This window comes from Pogoniulus pusillus, chromosome 2 (genome assembly GCF_015220805.1).
Source record: "Pogoniulus pusillus isolate bPogPus1 chromosome 2, bPogPus1.pri, whole genome shotgun sequence".
Taxonomy (NCBI): Eukaryota; Metazoa; Chordata; class Aves; order Piciformes; family Lybiidae; genus Pogoniulus; species Pogoniulus pusillus.
In genome coordinates, this window is record NC_087265.1 from 36,045,204 (window position 1) to 36,067,440 (window position 22,237).

At 39.7% G+C, this 22,237-nt stretch overlaps 1 protein-coding gene across 1 annotated transcript; it reads right to left on the reverse strand.

The window, feature by feature from the left end:
* Positions 1-11,386: 11,386 nt before the first annotated feature.
* On the reverse strand, positions 11,387-22,220 carry FASTKD2 (FAST kinase domains 2). Its single transcript, XM_064161049.1, has 11 exons — positions 21,085-22,220; positions 20,581-20,684; positions 19,351-19,459; positions 17,798-17,921; positions 15,801-15,940; positions 15,322-15,494; positions 14,768-14,931; positions 14,023-14,244; positions 13,044-13,128; positions 11,889-12,003; positions 11,387-11,524 (listed from the first exon to the last, which is right to left on the reverse strand). The coding sequence occupies exons 1-11, from the start codon at positions 21,766-21,768 to the stop codon at positions 11,414-11,416; spliced, it is 2,031 nt and encodes a 676-aa protein (XP_064017119.1). The 5' UTR covers positions 21,769-22,220; the 3' UTR covers positions 11,387-11,413.
* Between the last annotated feature and the right edge of the window lie 17 nt (positions 22,221-22,237).

The window sequence follows — 22,237 nt, forward strand, 5'->3', positions numbered from 1 at the left end:
CTGGCCCAAAGCTTACATGTCCAAGCTGAAAGCAGAAGCTGCGTGTTCTGTGGTGAAAACATTATTCCTATGATACCAAATAGTTATGAAGATAGATAGGGTCATTTTGCTTAATGGGCATAGGACTCAGAAGAAACGGCAGTGCTTGCTAGGTTTTTGATTCAAATTCCTTTGAAGTCTATTTGATTTTAATGGCCATTAGATTAAAGTCCTTTGCAAATAATCATGGATATTTCTCACTGATTTAAAAAATGGACTTGTTTGGGACTTCACCAGAAGATTTACTCAAAGAAGACAATCTGAAACACGTTCAGCTTGCAAGCAGGACTGCTAAATTCAGAATAAAAGCCATTGGAAACATTATTCTGCTACCAATGCAAAAATATCTTGGGGCAAACAGTTAACTTCAACAAGCCTATTGCCCTCTTGGGCATAAAACCCATCTCTCAGTAATGAAATCTGTTCTTGGTCAGGTTCTTACTGACAGCTGCTTATCTCTCTAGCAAATGTGCAAGGCAGCTTAATCCATCTATTGCTTCCTTGAATACTGTGCAAAAAGGAACAGGACATTATGGGAAAGAAAGGTCATAAACATATGCACAAACGTGCCATGTGAAAACATGCAGTGTCCTTTCTCCCAAACAAGTTTACTTTGCAGGTTTTCCATATGCTATTCATAGAGGTTCAGAACATTTCTTCAGCATAAGTTTAGTCTCTCAACTGCCCAGTGAGACAAGCAAATATTATTTCCACTACTTAAAAGATTAAGGAAAAAAGGGGGGAAAGTGGCTCCCCAAGGTGACATAGGAACACTGCTGCAAAGCCAGGAATAGAATTCAGATCTCCTGACTCCCTGTCTGGTGCTTCCTTAAATATATGACCATCTGCTCTCCTGCTGGAAGTATAGATACTATATGCTGACTCCAACAAGCTGGCTGCTAAGCCTGTTAGTTTATCCTCTTTTTATCCCATACTGATATCATCTCAAGCTAAGCTTTTGGCCTGACGTCAAAGTGATTTCCAGTGTTTGAATGATTCGACCTGCTTGTTATTGTTTTAACCTTGCACCACACATATGCTCAGCTATTTGTAACTTATCTACATACAGTCTGTGTAGCAACAGCCACAAGCTAGAACTGTTTCATCTAAAGATTTCATACTGAAGCACAGAGCATAGTTTAAACAATTATCTTACAGTGGCAAGTTTGATCCTTGTAGCTCCCTGAAACCAGGTTTCCTGCTAAGCTGAATGTAAGTTTCAAGGACAAAGACCTTATTAAGAAGACCAAAAAAATACACACTTGTATGTCTCCATAAACACTAGATCATCATTGTTCAGCTTTCTCAGTTTATAGTGAAATCCCACACTGACACCATCTAAACTGAAAAACAAACAAGAACTAGATGGGATTCAACATGACCAACATGTTTTGTTGGTTTTGGTTTGCTGTTTTAGATCATCACCTTGATTCTGAGAAAATTATCATCCAGTAAATCTCTTTGCTGCAGAAAACTCACAATACCTGTCCAAGACAGAGTCATTACTCAGTAGGGTCAATTGAGTAGCATGCTAACTAATGTACCTTAAATCTCAGTCCTCTGCTCCTCTGAAGATGGGGGGTGGATATTTCAGATGCTTTATGAAAATATTCTCTAGTTATTGCTGTGGATTTACTTGGAGAAAGCACACAAGAAATTGACAATTCTGTTTCCCACTGGCTTATCATAGGAAACATTCTATATTCTGTAAGTACTAAAAGATAATTCTGTCTTTGTGAGCAATGTCAAAATATTCCAATTCATCCTACAATATTAAGTATACGGTCTTAATTCTGTAGCATATGAATGTTCAGCAACACATTGTGTGGTTTGCAATGTAAGTTGTCGTTCCTCTCAGTATGATAAGTCTTAGGCTTTCACAGCTTTGTTAGAAAAAGTTTTTTTCTAATGTTCTCTGGATCCCATTGTGATTTGACAGTGCTAACTGTTCTGAAGCCTCATTAGCTCCAGAAACAATATTAGTGTAAGTGGGAACGTACTGGAAACAATGCTGTTTTCAATTCTCTTCCAGAGTCCTTTTTTGACTTTTCCTCTCTTTCTTTGAGATTACACTGAAAACACCCTGTTAACTTTGCAGTTGAAATTTTAACAGTCTTAGAAAGAATTCCATCCAACATGCACTCTATTCAAATTACGTTACTAGCAAACCTTAACGTTGGTTTAATCCAGCCTTAAGTGCAAGATCATCCAGTGACATAGGATACATAGGCTTTAGCTTAGTGGATTGAATTTGACAATTAGTACAGGATCTAGTGATTTCAAAGTATACACATTTACAGGCACCTTTATAGGTTTCACAGCATTTATACACACTCAAGTATTTTGAGCCCAAACTGGAAACATCAGTGTGCTGTGTCTTTGTCCAAAATAATGCCTGCGCTCTCTCCACAAGTCTCAGGATGCTGTTTTCGGACAGCTTTGTTATCAGAGAGGAGATTCAAGCACCACTTCAGTTAGCAGTTCCTTATGAAAGCAACATCTCTCTGCCCTGGTGAGGTTGCATACAGAGTACTGTGTCCAGTTCTGGGCCCCCAGTTCAAGAAGGACATAGAACTGCTTGAGAGAGTCCAGTGCAGAGCCACAAAGTAAAGAAATGGAACATCTCTCTTACGAGGAGAGACTGGGAGAGCTGGTGCTCTTTAGCTTGGAGAAAAGATCGGGGGGAGACCTCATGAATGTTTATAAATATGTAAAGAGTAAGTGCCAAGAGGATGGAACCAGGCTTTTCTAGACGATGCCCAGTGACAGGACAAGGGGCAATGGGTGGAAGTTGAGGCATAGGGAGTTTCATGTAAATATGAAGAGGAATTTTTTCACTGTGAAGGTGACAGAACACTGGAACAGGCTGCCCAGGTCGGTTGTGGAGTCTCCTTCTCTGAAGGTATTCAAAATCCACCTGGATGCATTCCTGGGTGATCTGGTATAGGTGATCCTGCTCTGGCAGATGGGTTGGACTGGATGATCTTTAGAGGTTCTTCCCATGTCACTGCCAGTAATCTGACAAATACAATGACACCCTTTGGACTGAAGCAAGTGCACTTTATTGCATGATGAGTGCAAGCATAATACCTGTGTAAGGGAAAAGGACTCCTATCACCTTGCAATGACTCGTTTTATACCATCATGCTAACAATGCATTAACATAATCCAGGTGATGTATGGCCCAGTCTTTAATATATTTCATGTCTTGTTTTTCCCCTGGGCCAGGTGTCCCACTATCTCTCCTCCCACCATGGGAGGCATCCTGAAGCTGTGGGAATGAAAGTTGAATGCTTGTACACAACTCATTATTTTCCTTTTTTTTCTTGGATTTCCACACTTCCAGACCCTGGCATTCTGTGATTCTGTGATCTGTGTTGGTATTAGGCTGGCAGAGCAATTTCCTCAGACACTGTTTTGTTTAACCAGGAAAGGAGAATGTTATTAATGAATTGTCTTTCCTTAATAGGTATAAATGGCCTGGGTGGTTATTTTTCCTTCATCCTTTAGGCATGAAAAATGTCACTGCTGAGGGATTTTGAGCCGATGCTTTAACATACAAGCTGAAATCAAGGTATTTTCCACTTGTTAGTAAAACACAAGAAATATTGTTGGCTTATTTCTAGCAGTTACAGGTGGTGACCTTTACACGGAATTGTGCACAAAATTCTACAGCCCTACAGTTCCTATGGGAAAACTCTCTACAGAGGTGCTGCGCCTCTGTGTATTTCAGGTGCAATGGTTAACTGTTGAACCCAAAGACACACATACAAGCTGGCTGCACAATATTGCCCTTGTAGTTTGATCAAAGATTAAGTTTTCTGGAAGTTTTGAACGTGCCTGAATCCATAGTTAGAAAGACTAGATTTGACCTTCAGCAGTCCTGAAAACTGTTCCTCATAAGACTACTTTCTGATAACATGATTAGAACTTATGGTTTCAAAGGTAGTGCCCTGAGGAAAGGGATTTTCAGAAGTGTTTGATCCTATATTGATGTTCTGAGTGTGCAAGAATTAGGCAAGAATCCTCGTTCAGTGAAGGAAGAAAATTTCTTGTAAACTTTTTGCTGTCAAAGCAGTATGTTTGTTTTAATTAGACCTTCTAAAAGAAGATATCATGTAACATTAAAAGCCTATCTTGTATTTTTAAATAAAACAATTACCTTTTAAATAAATAAACTAGTATTATTTTAGTGCTACTAGCAGACTGCAGAGGATGGCATATAAGTCTCCATTATGGCTTAATAGTTAAAAGACAAGCTTACTGCACTGTATTCTGGAATAACCAACATCATTTTTAATGACTTCTATTACAAGCACTAAAATACTTTATGATTATATGTGAATGTGCTTGCATAAGATTTCTTAGATCCAAACAATATACGCTATATTCACTTTAACTGAAGTAATTAGTTTTTGCAGCTATAAACCATGATCGTATTAACCTTTGGCCTTCATTCTATCAATGATATACAGACTCAGCTTTCTGTTCAGTAGCAGCACCATTGAGCAGAAGAGTATTGCTTGCAGCACATAGTTATGTATGTATATCCATGCAAGGTTGAGTACTACTACAAACCCCTCAGCCATTGGGAGGATCTGTTAACAACGGTTATGATGTCCCTGAGGAATCTCAGTGATTATTAGTGAAACTAATAGTGCCTGACAAAACTTCTCAAAGTGGATCTCATCTAAGCCAAACAAGTCCATTCTACTCAGTCATCCTAATTCTCCCCCCCTAGAATTTCCAGTGTATTTTTGCAAATGAGCCTTAAAAGAATTTTAAAGCCAGGTTTTAAGTGTGCTGTGTATGTGACAGGTAGTAGTTACAGCTTGTATTTTGGTGTCTGATTTCATAAAAAATAGTTGCTGCTAATAGTACCTGCAGAAGAGACTGGGTAATGAAACTTTGAAGTACTCTTGTTACAGGGCTGAGTAGGTTTGCAGAAAGGCTATTGCCATGGCTTGTGCAGGTCACAAATTCTGGGATTGTTCAATGAAGTGAGGCAGATTCTTTGCTATTAGCCAGGACTTCCTTTGCTCTCATGGATGAACTGTTACCACTCTTTGTACAAGGAGAGGACCTGAAGCTTCAGCCAATAGCAGTGCTGGGAGTGTGCTTCCAATACCAGGCAGGGCATTCAAGTCATAGAACTATCAGGATAGTATTAACACCAGGACATTGGGTGTGCCATGAAGACCTCCTGAGCCATTTGCCCATGAGCAGACAGACAACTGGTGGCAAGCTGAAATCAAATTGTCCATGTCTCTGTCTAGAGTCTTAGTGCCAGAAAATACTCACTGTTCAGAGACAGTGGGTTTGATCTCTTCATTGTTGTTCTCTTTTCCCCCTTTCAAATATTGAGTTATTAGATTCAGCAAATTAATATCAAGCCTACCACCAGCAGTGAAGTTTGGGAAGTTCTTTCTTTATTCAACATCAGCAGAAATCCAACCAACCTTCATCTTTCGCAGTACTACCTTCTGCAAGGAGTAGTGCCTACTGAGAATGAAGTCTTCCTGCTGACATCAGTGAAGAACTCATTATTCTGTGCTGTTCCTTAAGCATAGACTGATACAGAGCAAATCTCCAAACAGACATGCACACACTTTTTTTTTTTTTTTTGCCTGCTTAACTTTCCAGCTCTCTAGAATTTTCCTTACATTTATACAGAAGTGACCAATCTGAAAATTCTTGTAGGAAATGGTGTATCTCTGGGATAAGTCGCACATGGAGCATATTCTAAGACATCAGAGACAAATGCATCATCAATCTCTACCCTCTACTTACATTATACTTGATAGTGTACAAGGGGTGATTTAGGTTGCCTGTGTGTTTTCCAGAAAATTCCCCATAGCAAGGAACTGTTTGAAGGCAGGTATTGGCCTTCCACACATTTTTTGAAGTATCAAATATTCTTTTCTGTGACTGACATTTCAAATCTGAGCTCCGTGCTTGGTCTTTCTCCATCCCTTAGCATATAAACATGCCATGTTCTGCTCCTCAAAACAAGCCACTGTATGTTTCCTGAATCTCATTTCATCTAAGTACACAGCAAGACTTTGGTGACAGTTCTCACCATTTACACCTGTCTCTGTGCAGTTAGAGTCCAATTCACCAACTTACAGTATCACAGTATCACAGTATCACCAAGGTTGGAAGAGACCTCACAGATCATCAAGTCCAACCCTTTACCACAGAGCTCAAGGCTAGACCATGGCACCAAGTGCCACGTCCAATCCTGCCTTGAACAGCTCCAGGGACGGCGACTCCACCACCTCCCCGGGCAGCCCATTCCAGTGTCCAATGACTCTCTCAGTGAAGAACTTTCTCCTCACCTCCAGCCTAAATTTCCCCTGGCATAGTTTGAGGCTGTGTCCTCTCGTTCTGGTGCTGGCCACCTGAGAGAAGAGAGCAACCTCCTCCTGGCCACAACCACCCTTCAGGTAAACAATCCCAGCTCCCTCAGCCTCTCCTCATAGGGCTTGTGCTCAAGGCCTCTCACCAGCCTCGTCGCCCTTCTCTGGACACGCTCAAGCATCTCAATGTCCCTCCTAAACTGGGGGGCATGCAGATGGAGAAACTTGGGCTCTCGTAACAGCTCAAGTTTTCTGCTTTGAAGTTGTAGAGTCTCAGCTGCTCCAGTGCCCTGACTTTGATTTAAACCAGTTGATCAGCCTCTCCCTTTTCCACACTCCACACACACATCCTTACAGTTCTAAAGGGTAGTAGAGTACAGGTAACATCTTATGTGCAGTGGAATCTATATCGTGAAAATCAAACAGGCAAATACAGAAAATTTAGCAGATGCCCTTTGCGGATTGAACCAGGACTGAACCAGGAAGAGTAAACTATGTCCTATACTTAGGAATGACAAAGGGCGTTCAGTAATTACCTCTGTCTGGAGGCATGAATGTAGCACTGAAAAGTGAAATTCTCCCATTTATAAAAATTTGCATCTTGCTACCTAAAGCATATCTGGGTTTTGATGGGTGCTATGGCAACAATGTTACTGGAGTATAGCATGGGAGCATCTTCAGAGAGAGGGAATAGGATGAAAGAAAAAGCTCGCTGATTATCTATATCTATGGTCACAAGGACTTTTGCTGCAGACCCAAAGACAGAGTCTCTTTCTTTTTCCTGGGTGGCTATTTACAGTTGCCACTACATTCGTGCATTCATTTTATACTGTGGTTGTCCAGACGAAATGAAAAAATAAAAAACCTGCTACAACAGGTCAGAAGGACAGATCTTAAACATCATTCAGAGTTCTATTACATTTGAATCACTTAGAAGAACAATGCAGAACGGCAAAAAACACAGGGTTACACGTTCAGTACAACATGCTTAAGCACCATAATTGCTTTAAAAGCATGCATGTGGAGAACAACGGATAACCGTGCCTCTGCTTTTGTTCTGAAATAACTAATTTCAGCACATTTCACCTAGGTACCTAGGAGTGAATGCTCCATCCTTTTTGAGCTCTATAAAACACCTGCAATTATTGTCAAATTCAGATATTCTAGTGTCAGTAAACAGGCACTGAAACTGAAGCCTCTTCAATGCAATGTGTGCTAAGGTTGGAATATTTCATACTCTGAGAATGCTGGAGTTAGGGCCAGTATGATTTTAGACATAAGCAAATCTAAGGACTAGAGAACTACAGGTCATCAGGGTCTGCAAATCCAGCTGCTTATGGAAGCAGTTTGGTTTTCCAAACAGTCACTGTTCTCATTCCAAATCACTTCACATACTTTGTTCCATTTTTGCTCAGATGGTACTAGTTTATTTTCTGTTCATGCAACAGCCTTCTTGACCCTTGCAGCCCACATCTTCTGCCTTCCAGTTTCTTGCTCTCATTTTAGATTTCTTCACACAGCCTGCAATGCTTAATATCATCCTTGATCCACTGAAGTTTGCTATATAACTTACACTTGTAAAACCTCACCATGTTTTCTTATTGATTGAGGTACATGACAAAAGGCTTCTTGGCCCTTTGTATGTGGATAGCCTTTGGCTGATCTGAAGAATTCAAAGGATGAGCAGTATACACATTATTCTCAAGAAAAAAATTAACCAAATAAGCCAGAATTGGGTTGTTGTTGTTGTAGTTTTGGGTTTTTTCTTGTAATAGGATAAGATTTATAAATCAAAAAGATAGACATCTAACAGCATGTAAAAATCAAGAATCATATAAGGCAGTATCTCTGAGATTAGCAAGGCATTACTTAAGTCTGGTATTTCACAGCTCAGAATGAAGGAAGATTGATATAGATCTACTTTTCAGACTTCTTTGTGTCCCAGAATAAAATATGCAGCCTGAATACAAGGATCTGGTCAAATACATGGCTGCTTTGTGCAGTTAAGTCCACTCTATTTAAGTCATAGCTACATAATCAAGAACTTTACTTGCTTTATCTTTTTAACAAGCCTTCCAAACCAATGAGGATCCTCCCCTCCCTCAGCAATTTAATTTACTTAATAAATTACCTATTTCTATTTCATGGGAACCTTAGTCTTGCTACAGATTGGATTCACCCTTGAAATAGCTTTAATGAGTCAAACACCACAGTGAATATCTGGGTTCCAACCACTTATAAGACACAGCCAAGGGCTGCATGAAGTAAAGCCATATTCAACTTCCTGTTTCTTCACCCCTCATTCAGAAAAAACTTCCAGCCACTGCACTTAGAAAGCATTCCAAGCGTGAGTAAAGGTTAGAAGCACATGTTTCAGAGTCTTGAGTCAGACTGAAAATGGTGCAGAGGGGCAGGTTAATCTCGTTATCTTCACTAGCAGGTCATTTAGAAACATGTTCAGTGTCTGTTTTCCTTTCAAAATGGGATTTGGCACTTTTTGCACCAAGTAATCCATGCAGTGATAAAATCCATATTTACACAAGCAAAATAGTTCTTGCTAATTTTCATCAGGAGTCTCCCATTCATTATAATAGGCATAATTCAGGAGAGGAGTGTTCATAGAATCATAGAATCAAACAGGTTGGAAGAGACCTCCAAGATCACCCAGTCCAACCTAGCACCCACCTCTAGCCAGTCAACTAGACCATGGCACTAAGTGCCTCATCCAGTCTTTTCTTGAACACCTCCAGGGACGGTGACTCCACCACCTCCCTGGGCAGCCCATTCCAATGGCAAATCACTCTCTCTGTGAAGAACTTCCTCCTAACAACCAGCCTATACTTTCCCTGGCACAACTTGAGACTGTGTCCCCTTGTTCTATTGCTGGCTGTCTGGGAGAAGAGGCCAACCCCCACCTGGCTACAATGTCCCTTCAGGTAGTTCTAAATACATATTGTAATGCATAAAACTGGAAATTAGATCTCCCTTACTACATGGACACCTAAGAATCCTGGGTTTATTCCAAACATTGCAGAAGAGTAGCAGATGTAAAGATTTAAGAAACCCACAGCTCTGATATCTCTCTGGCAGCAGCTACATACTACTTGAATCACTATAGGTGACATTATTGATGTCACTGAAATTACTGATGTAGCATAAAGCAAGACATTTTAATAAGCAAGATGATCACTATGGCAGACTATTAGACTTCCATATGGCTTGTGCAAGTCTCCACCTGCTTATTAGGTGTTTATAAAAATAAACGGTCACCAGCACATTTAATGTCAGATTCTATGCCATTTTGTGCCCACTGGTGGTTAATACGGTTCAGGCTGCTGGCACTCCAGAGAACAGACACTGCCTGTGTTTTGCCCCTGAAGACATGGGAACAACATACTTGCTACTGAAGACCTGACTGCAAAGCTTGAAGAAGCTGCAGAGGAAGCAGTTCCCCAGCTCAGATGGAAGTCACAGCTGACACTGTGTAAGCTTGCTTTGCATGGCTTCAGCTTTTAACAGCACCAAAACTTTGTCAAACACAGCTCCAAGAACTACCTGACTCTCTGGCAGAGCATTTCAGATGTCTTCAGTGCAAGCCAGAGCTGTTGAGTCAGCCAGCTCTGAGCATCGGAACGCTGCTTATCAGGCTGCGTGCATTACAGATGAATTTGTAAAGACAATGCTTAACTTAAGTAGCAAATCTAGAAAGAGTAACAAACTTCCTAAGTTTAGCAGATGAACTCTGCTGTGGTTGTTATGTTTTACAATTGCATCGCATCTGTTTCTCTGCACATGTTGCATTTCAGAGACCGAGATGCACAAAAGCTTCATTTTCCACACCGGACTGACAATGCTGCTTTACTTGCAGTTTCCTTCATAAACGTTCCCTTTATTGTATTTTCATGTTCTGCAAGAAGCTGGACAGTGAATTTTTAAGCACATTGTGTCTTTTCACCTTATCACTGTAACACCTTTAAAAATCTCATTATTGCGGTATCTTAATAATGTGTCCACGCTGCTTCAGAAAGACAAAGAACTGTAGCCCTTGTAGCTTATCAAGTGAAGCAAGGCCACCACCGTTAGGTAGAACATAGTCACTGCAGGAAGTATTGCTGTTTCCCTTCATGCAGATCAGCCTCTGGCTATGGTACAGCAAAATTGTGACTGAAGATCCGATTATAGCACAGAAATAAGCCAGTTGTTGCTGGCAAGCATACGTATTTTGAGCATTCAGACGCTCTTACCACGTACTTCAGCAGCTCCCGATCAAATGGATCTTACCAGTAAATGTTACCAAGAATGGAAAAGATGTACCATACCAGTTCTCTCTTCTCATCAATTTCCAAATCTATTAACTTTGACTCTGACAACATCGTCAATTCCACAACTACATATTTGCAGTGTAGATGCATCAAAGGAATGAACAAATCTGAGTACTGCAACACCTCTTTTAAATAATTGTGGGGAGACAGTATCAGAGAGCACGAGTCTGTTTGTAGCAAGAAGTCCCAAAATCTATTACAGAAAAATTCAAAAATAAAAGGCATGCAGCTAACAGAATCACAATTGGCCTGAACTTAGGAAAACTGAGGCTGATTTCTTCAGAAACTTTTCAAGTAACCTCTAATGTTTTTCAGTGCTGGGAATCCTTCTAGTGCATTTGTAGCCCAGGTTCCAATGGTACTTGAAACAGTAAATTCCTTCCCCTTACACAGCTCAAGAGAGAAATTTGAGTCGGAGTGTGGGGGCAGGGGAAGCAAAGTGACAATAAAATTCAGAAATTTCAACAGGAATAGATGTCATAATGCATTTTGGATTCTTTCCACTAAGAACCCATTTCCATTTCACAGGAGAAAACCACCACTATCAGCAGACATTGTTCACTTTACAAATTTTACTCAATCTGTATCATTCTGGAGTAGGCAGTTGTGAAAAAAAAACCCCTTATCTCTGTTAAAACCATACATCAATTACACAGGAAAAAGAGATCAACAGTCTCAAATTGTTAGTTTATTTTAATTATTATCTTCAGAAGAACAGAAAGCATCATCTTCTGAATAAATTTTTCCTTTCAAAAACTCCACTGCATTTTCATTTGTCATCTCCTGAAACTTCTTGTTTGGAATCTGAAGAAAGGAAAAGGAAAGGGTACATTAGTTCTGTGGTCTTTACCGAACTACCCTGTCCCAGAAACCATCACCGAGTGCTGGAAAGTTGCTGTATTGCAAATTTTCCTATCATTTATTCTATAAAAATCAGGAAAATATGCCAAAGTCACATAAGATTTTTAGTTACAACGAATTCAGTAGCTTGATTTTTAAATTTTGTTGTTATTCTGAACTACATTGCCCCTCTGTCCTTTCTCCCTAATGACATCACCAGTACCATTTAAGTAGAGATGATCTCTCTGGAGAAGGCTCACCATGGCCTGTTCTGCCATCACTGTACTGCTAACTGAACCCAAACAGAGCATAACAGGACTCTTCTTACCAGAATCACATGATAGCCCAGTTTACTCAGATGCCGCATCTTCATTGCCAGCTTCCCTTGGGGTTGTGTTGTACCCACACAGAAAGCAGATGCAGGAACAAAGAGAAAAGCCAACCTACAACCAAGGAGAACTCCACTAAGAGAATTCCATAGAAAAGATTCCATTGTGTGAATGCAGAATAATTGTTTTTAAGACAATGATTCGATGATGTCTTTTTGGTAGGCCTAAATGATAGGACTGCACAAATTTTGATATCCTTTCCCATTCTCCAGAATTAAGTAATTTAGACCCTCTTATTTTCCATGAGCTTCACACAAGTACCAGCTCCTACTCAAAACATCTACAGCAGAATTAAGATGTTAGACCTCCACTTCTCCCACAATGAGAAAGGAAACAGAGCATTCAAAATTCTACTCTGACAGGTTCTGCATTTACTTCCATCATCTGTTAGTATTCAGAATTAGCTACTTCTTGCCACAGAAGCCTACTTGGAAGGGCAAGGAAAGCCGAAAGCTTTGTAAGTCTGACAGTGACTTTCTGTCACACAATTCACTAGCTCCCCTTTTCCTAAAAAGCAAACATTGCTGTGCAGTGACCCAGTACAAAAATGTTAAGCATTACCCAATTCTACTTAAGCATTAAGTGATAGGTGTCCCACTTCAGTTACTGAGAGGTCATTCAGAAGACTAAATTAATCACCTAAACAAAGAAATAATCGTTCTTTTTACTCAAATTGTATTTCAGCAGATGAATTAATTGTCATATCACTGCACATTTTAGAGACTTGGGAGTATAACTGAATATTTAATTGGACAAACAATTGTAACTTTAAATCCATAATGTATCAATTTTTTGGAAGGGATTTTAGTCATTCTTCAAAACCTATATTCTCTGTAAGAGTATGAAATTACTCTGATGTTTCCTTCCTCTTTTTTCTGAAATGCTAAGCTCTAGGCTCTGTTAGAAAAAGGTTGTCAGCTGGATGAGTTGTTGCTCTGAACTGGCATGGCAACTTTTGCATATTTCAGTGAGTAGAAATAACAACTGTTATTTACATCTTTTTTCCTGAAAAACAGTGAATGAAAGTAACTGGATGGAGTACATACAAATAAAACTAGCCTGCTAGAAAAAAATATGCTGTCAAAAAAGATAACCTTTGAACACTTGAGTCAGCATGAACATCTGTCGCAGTTACTGGGAGCACTTTCTTTCTGTCTGAATCCATTCTGATTTCAAAATCTGAAAACAGAGCAATAAAACATTTAACACCAAAAGAAGTTGCAATTAACGTTCCCATCTGAACATTAGTTGTTCAAAATGTTTTCAAACAGCTCATCTGAAAAATGTTAACAGACACCATCACTGCTCTGCCTGTAATTGCTGTTCTCTAGTAATTTACATATTACTGATGGGTTTTTTTCCCCTCTCTGCAACCAAAATCAACATCCATAGCTTATACATCTCCAGAAAAAAAAAATATTTGTTCTTGAAACTGTAAATAAAACCTTATGGGAGTGAAATAATTTTAAAGAACTAGTCTTCATCACACTCTATCATACTTGTAAAACTTTCTCTCATTAGGAATATTTAGGAAAAAAGTCATTACCAATAATTACAAATATGGAAAAACTGGAAAGCTGGGTGGCTGGCAAAAAAAATTACAGTATATAAAATATAAAAGAAAACAAATGTAATCAAATGATCACCCATCAAAGGTCATATACCACTTCACAAAGGAAAACAAAACTCAAATCTTAGCCAGAACTTCAGAGAAGAAACAAGTTAGGAAGCTAAAAAAGGCTGCTGTTTGGCTTTGTTTCTGAACAGGTTAACTCTCTAGAACAGTTTGCTATATTGGATTTATGTACAATTAACATCTGCTCACCAATACTTAAAAGAAAGTTCAAAGCAGCTTTGTAAAAAAGAGCAATCATAAACTTCAGTAAATTGATTTAAATACTTTAACAGAAGCATTCTAGAAAGTAGATTTCCCAATTGAGGACACAATTTATTAAAAGACTGTCTTCAAAGTGTTACACTTTTAATCACTTGCACTCCGTGCACATTTATTACCACTCTGCTATTTGGAGTATTATGTATTTAAAAGAGCATAAGAATAATTTGGCTTCATACCAATGTGATATTTATATGGCAGCTGAACATTTTGCCGAAACATGTCTTCACCTCCCAGAAGCTCTATCAGTGCCTTTTGCGCCTTTGTGAGAGTAAAAGAGACTAAAGAGGAGAAACTCTCAGTCGGCACAAATGCAGCCTTTGTGAAGGAAGGGCTGTCTAGTTCCATACATGTTTTCACACAGTGAAGCATCATTTCCTTTTGTTCTCTGTTAAGATCATCTGAAAAAGGATACAAGAAAAAAATTACATCGCACACAATGAGGCCTTGAGCAATCTGGTCTAGTGGAAGGTGTCCCTGCCCATGCCAGGGGAGTTGGAACTACATTATCTTTAAGGTCCTCTCCAACTCAAACCATTCTGGGAATCTATGTTTTTTTATTTTATTATCATTTATAATCTGTTCTGGCAGAGCAAATTGGTTTCAGTATAGGAATCAAAACACTGTTATTTTTTCACTGAATATTATTGAGGATCTTCAATATATTGTTAAGTAGACATTTTCTAATTATAGTATTTAAGTCTGTAGCTGGGACCTGCCCATTTTTTCAGTCTTTGTCTTCTGCTGGACACAGCTCTGTGCATGCTATTGGTTATTACATCAGCTTTGTCCTGATGACTTCAAATTTAGTATTAGTCACATTTGCATTCCTTAACTTTTAAACTTTTAAGGTGATTACAATAAATTCCTTAAGGAGGCAGACTACGTCTTTTAACACAAGAACATGTCGAAGTAAGGCCTGACCTGACAGTATCAGTTCACCCTTGCTGTCCTTTTGCAGCAGCTCATCAAGTGCACGATGAGGAAGATATCCTAGGATGCAAAGCGAATACACTGCCTTCAGCAGTTCTGCTCTGGTAATCTGAGGGAGGTACTTATTCAAGCAGCTATCAAGAGTCGCAAAAAACCTTTTCCAAAAGCAGAAGAAAAGTATCTAAATACACAAGTAAAGCTATATAAAATATGTATTTCAAACAAAAACACAAGTTAGAAATACTTATTATCATTTATAGTCATATGTTGTGTAATCTAACATCAACTTTGGATTCTTCTTTTGAGAATTCAGCTAGCTACCTATCAACTCATTTAGTAGCCTGGCCAGTCCAGAACCAAGGTCTTCATTTTCAATAACTTAAAAAACACTATGTATAAAAAATATGAAAGGACACAGCAAATTTATCTTACAGATTAATAAAGCAGAATTATGAACTCTTTCACACATGAAATCAAATACTGGTTACCATACATTACTCTATGACTACATAATGTATTATCAGGCATTCTAAATGAAAACCTACAGATGCTTTTGGCCTCTGGGAACATAGTTGAGTCGTGAATACACACGGAGAACAACCAAGAGGTTTTTCAAGTTGAGGAATTCAGGGTCTTCTGTCACCTTCTCAGCAAAACTCCCCATCAGCTCACGAGGCTGAAAGGCAAGTGTCTCGAAGGCAGAGAGAAAATGCATAATCTAAAGGAAAGGAGAGTTTTGTAAGCACAACAAAGCCAGCAAAGTGGATCCTATATAGTGCCTTCATAAAAGGCATTTGTAATGAAAGCAATTTTTAAAAACTATTACCACTCCTTTTATTTTTTATCTCTTTATTCTTCAGTAAATAGAACAACAGCGGTTTTAAAACTTAACTGTATCAAATTCATCAGACTGGTATTCCTAAAAAATCTGTTCTCCAAAAGCAAACAAAAACATGAAGAAAGGTAAGATGGAAAGCACCAGATATTCTACTAGTACCACTGTATTATTTGGTCTCAAGCTCACCTGTCTTTTGTCCCACAGGCAAGCAGTAGAATTAACATATTCTGCTAATGCTGAAAAGAGTTTTATGTTACGGTACTGGAGAGTGTAACAAGCTTCCAGAATGAGAATTAACTGCCGAAATGAAGCATCTTGAACGTTCTCTGTAACAGAAAAGCAAAAAGGAACAAATGATACAAAGCAATGGAAGCTGTAAGTTGGAGACACTGTGGGAATGGTTTGGCTCAGGGACGGCAGATAAGGAACTGCACAATAGCTTGAGACTAGCTATGCAAAATCAAATGAGCTAAAGCACATGAAACTGAGAGGTAGAAAAAAGTGAGACAGGGTCAAGGTAATGGGATAAACCATCAAAAGGGGACACATTAACAAAATAAGCAGCAAGACTGTGTTCTGGGAACATCTTCTGTTCCAGGATTCTTGTTTTTCAGCACCTCCTTGCATTCTGCATGTAAAATCTCTGGTTAGCCCCTTCAGTACTGATTGAGCCTCTGGGCTGCCCACTTCATTTCATCTGAGGGAATAACAAAGATGTGGATCAAAAGCTACTAATGAATGAAATTTATGTTTTGTTTCCTATTTGGTTTTACAAAACAGCAAGAAGCCAAGAGCATGAATCTATGTCTAAAAAGTACCAGAGGCTGTCAAACACTAAAGCATTAGTCTAAGACAAAATGGAAAACATGGAACCAGAATGTAACTTCCCGGCATATGAGCATGTCGACAGAGTGCAGATGAACAACTTCTCCACACACGACTGCTGCTTCATATGCCACACTAAATGGACCTACTTCTGAGATGAAATAAAGTAGTAATGAACAATGCCCTCCCTTGAACATCTTGAACGTTGTTTGCTGCAATGAGAGGCAGACACATTATAAAAGAGTGAATGCAAAAGAAGAGCATAGTTACAACAGCAGGATTGGCATCCATCAAAACTAGACTTTAACTCTGCCAGCGACTTGCAATGATAAATATTCTTAAAGAAAACAGGTTAATGGAACCCCATTACTGGACATTCTGATCTTAACCTCTCTGCTGCATAATTAGAAAATTAGTATCATCAATGGGTCACTTCCTTGCTGCTGCGAAAAAATAACTCAAAGAACACCTATAAAGTACATAGTCATTACAGTTCTGGTCAGGTGCCCAGAAATGAGAGGGGAGACTACTTTTTTTCTTAAGAGCCCCTAGCAACAGCAGATGACCCAGAAAACCTCCTTAGTAATTCCCTTGCTGCATGGTCCCAAACATGTGCCCCTCCTTGCCCTTCCTTATTTCATCTCCAGCCTCTGATAAGGGTCACTTCTGTCCACAAATTCATCGATTTGTCCCGAGCTTCATTTGTGTGATGTGGATTGTGTAAGTCCTAAGAACATGCACTAAAAACAATCAGAAGTACTGAGTAGCTGCTCACTGTGTCTACGCCATCTATCCTGTGTACTCAGTGTGGTGAAAGTCTTATGGGAGAAGCCATTATGTGTAATTCAAGACTGTGTCCTAAGATATATAAACCACTAGGACAAATCAAGGCTGTACAAACACTCTTGGGTCATTTCTATTAAGAATGATATTTTGCCATCTTAATGGTTTTTTAGACACAAACTAGTATGTATTTTAAATATGAATCAATTTATGCTCACCATATATTCTAATCACACTAAGCCACCAACCAATCTACTTCCAACTCAGATTAGTTTTACAACTTTTTCTGAAATATTTTTCTTGCTGGAATTAAATTATTTTTCCTAAAGTTTGCCTGAAGAAAAATATGTAATTCAAGTAAATGTTAAGAAAAGCACAGAGAAGATATTTGCTGTTGTTATTGATCAGTAACTCTCTGTCTTGCTGCTTGTCAAATGGCTCCACATTTGCTATAATATCCTGTAAAACAAAGACGTTTCCTGAGTTTTAAAGGAAATCAGAAAAGGGAGATGAGATGATAATCAGGAAGAATGTGGTATAAGGAAGGGAAATTTAATAAACATATTTTTTCTTACCCTGGATCTTTTTACTGCAGGCATTCAGGATTGGATTGGAACAATAATTCATTGCAACAAGAGCCAAGAACACACGCAGAGCATTCGGGAAAGTCAGATGGTCTATCTCTTTCAAAACTGCCATCTAAAGTGAATTAGAGTTTATTAAATCCTTCATTCTTCAAGTATATTATCACTGCTTTATGGCAAAGGTATTGTTACCAGAACTTTCTCAAATTCCTGTTCAAGCTTACATTAATGAAAAAGGAGCGAAAAACAGCAAAAGCACAAAGTAACTAACCTCATTTTACTGTCAGTTATAGCAGATCAACTATTGTAGAGCTGTGTCACTAGGAAAGTTATGCATATATGTTGGGTTTTTTTAAAGAAAGACATTTCAGTAAAGCTCATTCCAAAGACTATGAATATATATTTTCTACCAAGCCTTTAAAAGTAGCATAAATATAACTGTCACAGTTGATTTAATAGTACTCAAATTAATGGTTTAGTTGCATGTGAAATCTGTAAGCCTTCAAAGTGATCCCACTGCACACCTGAGTGGCTTATCTTCAATACAGACACCCAGCTACAAATGTGGACTGAGGCACATAAAGTCAGTTGTGATGCCACAAGACAACTGAAGCAGGAATCAGGCTGATGTAAATGGCAGTAAAAATCAGACTACAAAGTATATTTGCTGTTAAAATACAATACTTTTACTGCATGCAAATCAAAGGTTAAATGCCAAACATGTCTACAACAGAGATTACACAATACTAAAAACAGCACCTTTTGGTTAACAAGTTGACAGTGTTACTTTGCCCTCAATTCCATATTCTACCGCATCTCCACCCGGTTTCTCACCATCCTGAGAGAAGTGGTAATTTGTCCAAGGCTTTAAGATTTACTTAGATGTAATAAGTTGCATGAGCCCCCTGTACAACTCTATTCTCGCCCAGTTTCCCATCAGTGGTATCTTCCTTTACCTCCTTGTGAATGCTATCACAAACTTTGACCTGAGCCCTTCAGATATGTGATGAAAACACTACCGGGCTTTGTTTGAAGGAAGGTTTCCAAACTTGTTTTTAAGTAAGGGGATGAAATCCAGCACACTCTGCTATAAATCCTACAGCCTGCCTCCAACCACTGGGGACATTTCAGAAACACATGAGCTAGGTGAGTTCTCTAGATCCAGGCCATTACTACACACAGCTCCATCACAAAGAAGTTTTCTGCCATCTTCTGGACAACGGAATCAGGGAGTAGCTGCTAAGTGTTTCTGTAAAATATTATGTAGTCAACCCAAACGAGAGGTGAAGGCATTGCTATCTTACTACCTGAATTCCTTTTGTATCCTCTCTATTCCTTTCTGTCCCCTTTCATGGTGGGATATTCAGAGCCTCTAAATTCAGTTCTTCCTGCAGATACAGCTGGACAGTAATTCATATAGCAAATGCAATTAACCTTTCTATTACATTTTTCTCTTTGAATGTCTGCAAAGAGCCAAACACAACTACAAACAACGCAAGAGCACAGGCTTTGTGGAAGTAAAATGATTCTCCAAGTAATTTTACCTCTAATTTCTTTTTCAGAAAGACTGGAGCATATTTTCCCACGCATTTCATCAGGTTTTGCAGTATGAAGATGTCTCTGACAGTTGGAATGCGCTGCTCCACTAGTAATCTGATGAAGAAACACACACAAGGCCTTGAACTAGAGAGCAACTATTTCATAGATCTTTTCTCACTTCAACAGAAACAGGTAGTTACTTCCACTCTCCCTCACTAATGTATTCCCAAGTCAACACTGTAGTTCCGTGCTCCTCTCCCATCTCCTTTTTCACATCTCCAGGAAGTAGCTGCTGTACTGATATTTTATGCATGGAAATATTTCTATATGCTTTTTAATGGTATCCTGACAGATGAGTGTTATTTCTGATAAATTAGCAGCAAGACACCTGTCCAGACTGCACATGTGATTGTGCAAATGTGAGTGCTGTTGAGCCCCAAGGAATTAACATGCTTCTAGGGGGTGTAAAACATAAATTAAGAGATTTTTATCACAGAATCATCTATGTGCAGTGTGTCCTGAAACAGCCAGAAACTCAAGGGAGGACACAAACAACAAATCAGTGTACGTGAGGGGAAAAACCCAACAAGCTGTGCTGAGTGACATAGGAACAGAAGGAGATATGACAACACTGAGGATCATAAGCATGAGATGAAGGAGTTCTGCATTCCCAGCATCTCCCTTTCTGTCTCAGAGGGAGATATTGTAAATATTATGTCTGAATCACTCTTAAATATACCTGTACAGCTACAAAAATATTGTGTTGCTTTCTAAGGCAGTGCACTGCTGACACTTGTCCCTGCACATAAGAATGAGCAAGAGCTCTAGCCACCAAGACAGAGAAGAGTTGTAGATGGATCTCCCCCTTTCCACCAATTTACAAGAACCATGTAAATATTTCACAAAGTAAGCAAGTCTCTCCTTTCTACATATGGACAAAAGATAGGCATGGATACACCAAGATCAAAAAGCCCACAAAGGTGAAGTCAGAACATTTTAATCCTCTGCGTAGCAGATTATAACCCTATGTCATTGGAAGCCTTTCTGCTTGAAACTGTGAACACCAAAAATCACCGTTTTGCACGGCTCTTATTCCATGTGATCACTGAAGTCCTAAAATCACAGTACATCTTTTGCGTACAGACATCAGACAGCCCCCCTCCCCCCCACGATTTCTAAGACATATATTCAAACATTTAAATATAAGGAACATGGGAAAGATATCTTTTTCTCACTGTAATCCAGCTTGAAGAGCGCTCACATTCTTGTCTTTATCCATCACTGAAAGAGTAGTTGCCAAAACTGAGAGACATCGGTTATCCAGTTGATTGAGCCTTTCCTGTTAAAGTTTTCACAGTGTCAGATTACTTAAGATCAGTAAAAGTTTCAGAAAAGAAAAAATGACCACTCTTAATCTGTACCTGCTGACTTCTCTTTACCCCAGAAGTTAATTCATAAGCTTTCGTTCTGCATTGATATAAAAGGTCAAATTTAGCTGATTTGAGAAGGGTAATGACTTTTGCAACTTCCCTCTGTTAAATCTCTCTGAAATTAGGCAATGGTCTCCAAACCCAAGAAAATTCAAAATACATAAACTACGGGAGCCTTGTTTCCACGGAACATCAGACTAAACCCATGACATAACCCAATCCTCTCTGATGTTGCACAGCCTTCCAGAATTAGCCCCAAGGTTTCAACCCACTTGGAGAACTTAGGAGAAGAGGGATTCTGATACTTACTTGGCACACTCTCAACAAAGTCTGGACTAAAAGGGTGTTTTGAGGAACACCTAGGTTAACCACAGCATGCAGACTGAACACTAAGTCATTCCGTGCCAACCTTCTTGAGTTCTGAAGCAGCTGCTGGCAAAGCCGAGGAAAAGCTGGGTGCTCAAAAATCAGCTGCTTCTCATACCGCTGCTGGTCATCAGACAGGTTTCTGTAGAGCCTCCATACTGTTGTTAAACAGTTTGTGAAATGCTTAGTGGAAACAGCAGACTCTGAAGCCAAGTCCAGCACATCGCAAGGGCAGGTACATTTCTGAAGACTATTGAAGAACAGTTCACTATGACCTGTTACATGTTTCACTTTGACGTTCCCAGAATCATCAAACTTTTCGAGTTCCATGGAGGTCTGGGGAGGTTGCTCACTCACCAAGGCCTCTGTACTCTTCTCTGGTTGCATTTTAGCACCTGTGCTAAAAACATCTGGTTTTTGAGATAGACATCGAAGAGATGACCCATGCAAAGACGGAAAAACATTTAAAAATAATTTCCTGAAGTTCACATTCTCCAGGGGATCCCTGTGCCTGCCAATCCAGAAACTGTGTTTTCTTGCTGTGGATGAAGGCTGGGGAGGGCGCAGAGATCTCCATCTATGCACCCATCTGACAGTATTTAACAAATAACTCATTTTATTATTCATTTTTTGTTAATATTAACAGATTTGGAACGCAAACTCAAGGATGGATGTCGTTGCTACGAGTAGAAAAAGTCCCCGGAAAAAGTACGTTAAATCGCTTAGTAGTTAAAACAAATTAAAATGATGGTTTAGCTACTCCCAGGGCCGGAGCATCAGGCTGGGCAAAAGCCTCTCTGATCCGGGCTCACTCTCTGCAGGCGCTGAACGCTGGCCAGGGTGGTACGGCAGCAGTGGGGGCTTAGGCCCGCGGTCTGGTGTCAAGGGGAGAGATCTTTGTGCGGCTCTGCACCGGCTCTGAACACCGGGACCCAGCAGCGGGGGCTCTCCTCGGGCCGGCCGCTGCCCCCTCCGCGGGGCCGGGGCGGGACGGACGCTCCGCACACCAGACCGCGCCGCGCGGCGACCGTTACCTTGCGAGCGGCCGCGCCATGACACCCAGCCCGACTCCCCGCGCGCCCCCAGCAGGCCTCGC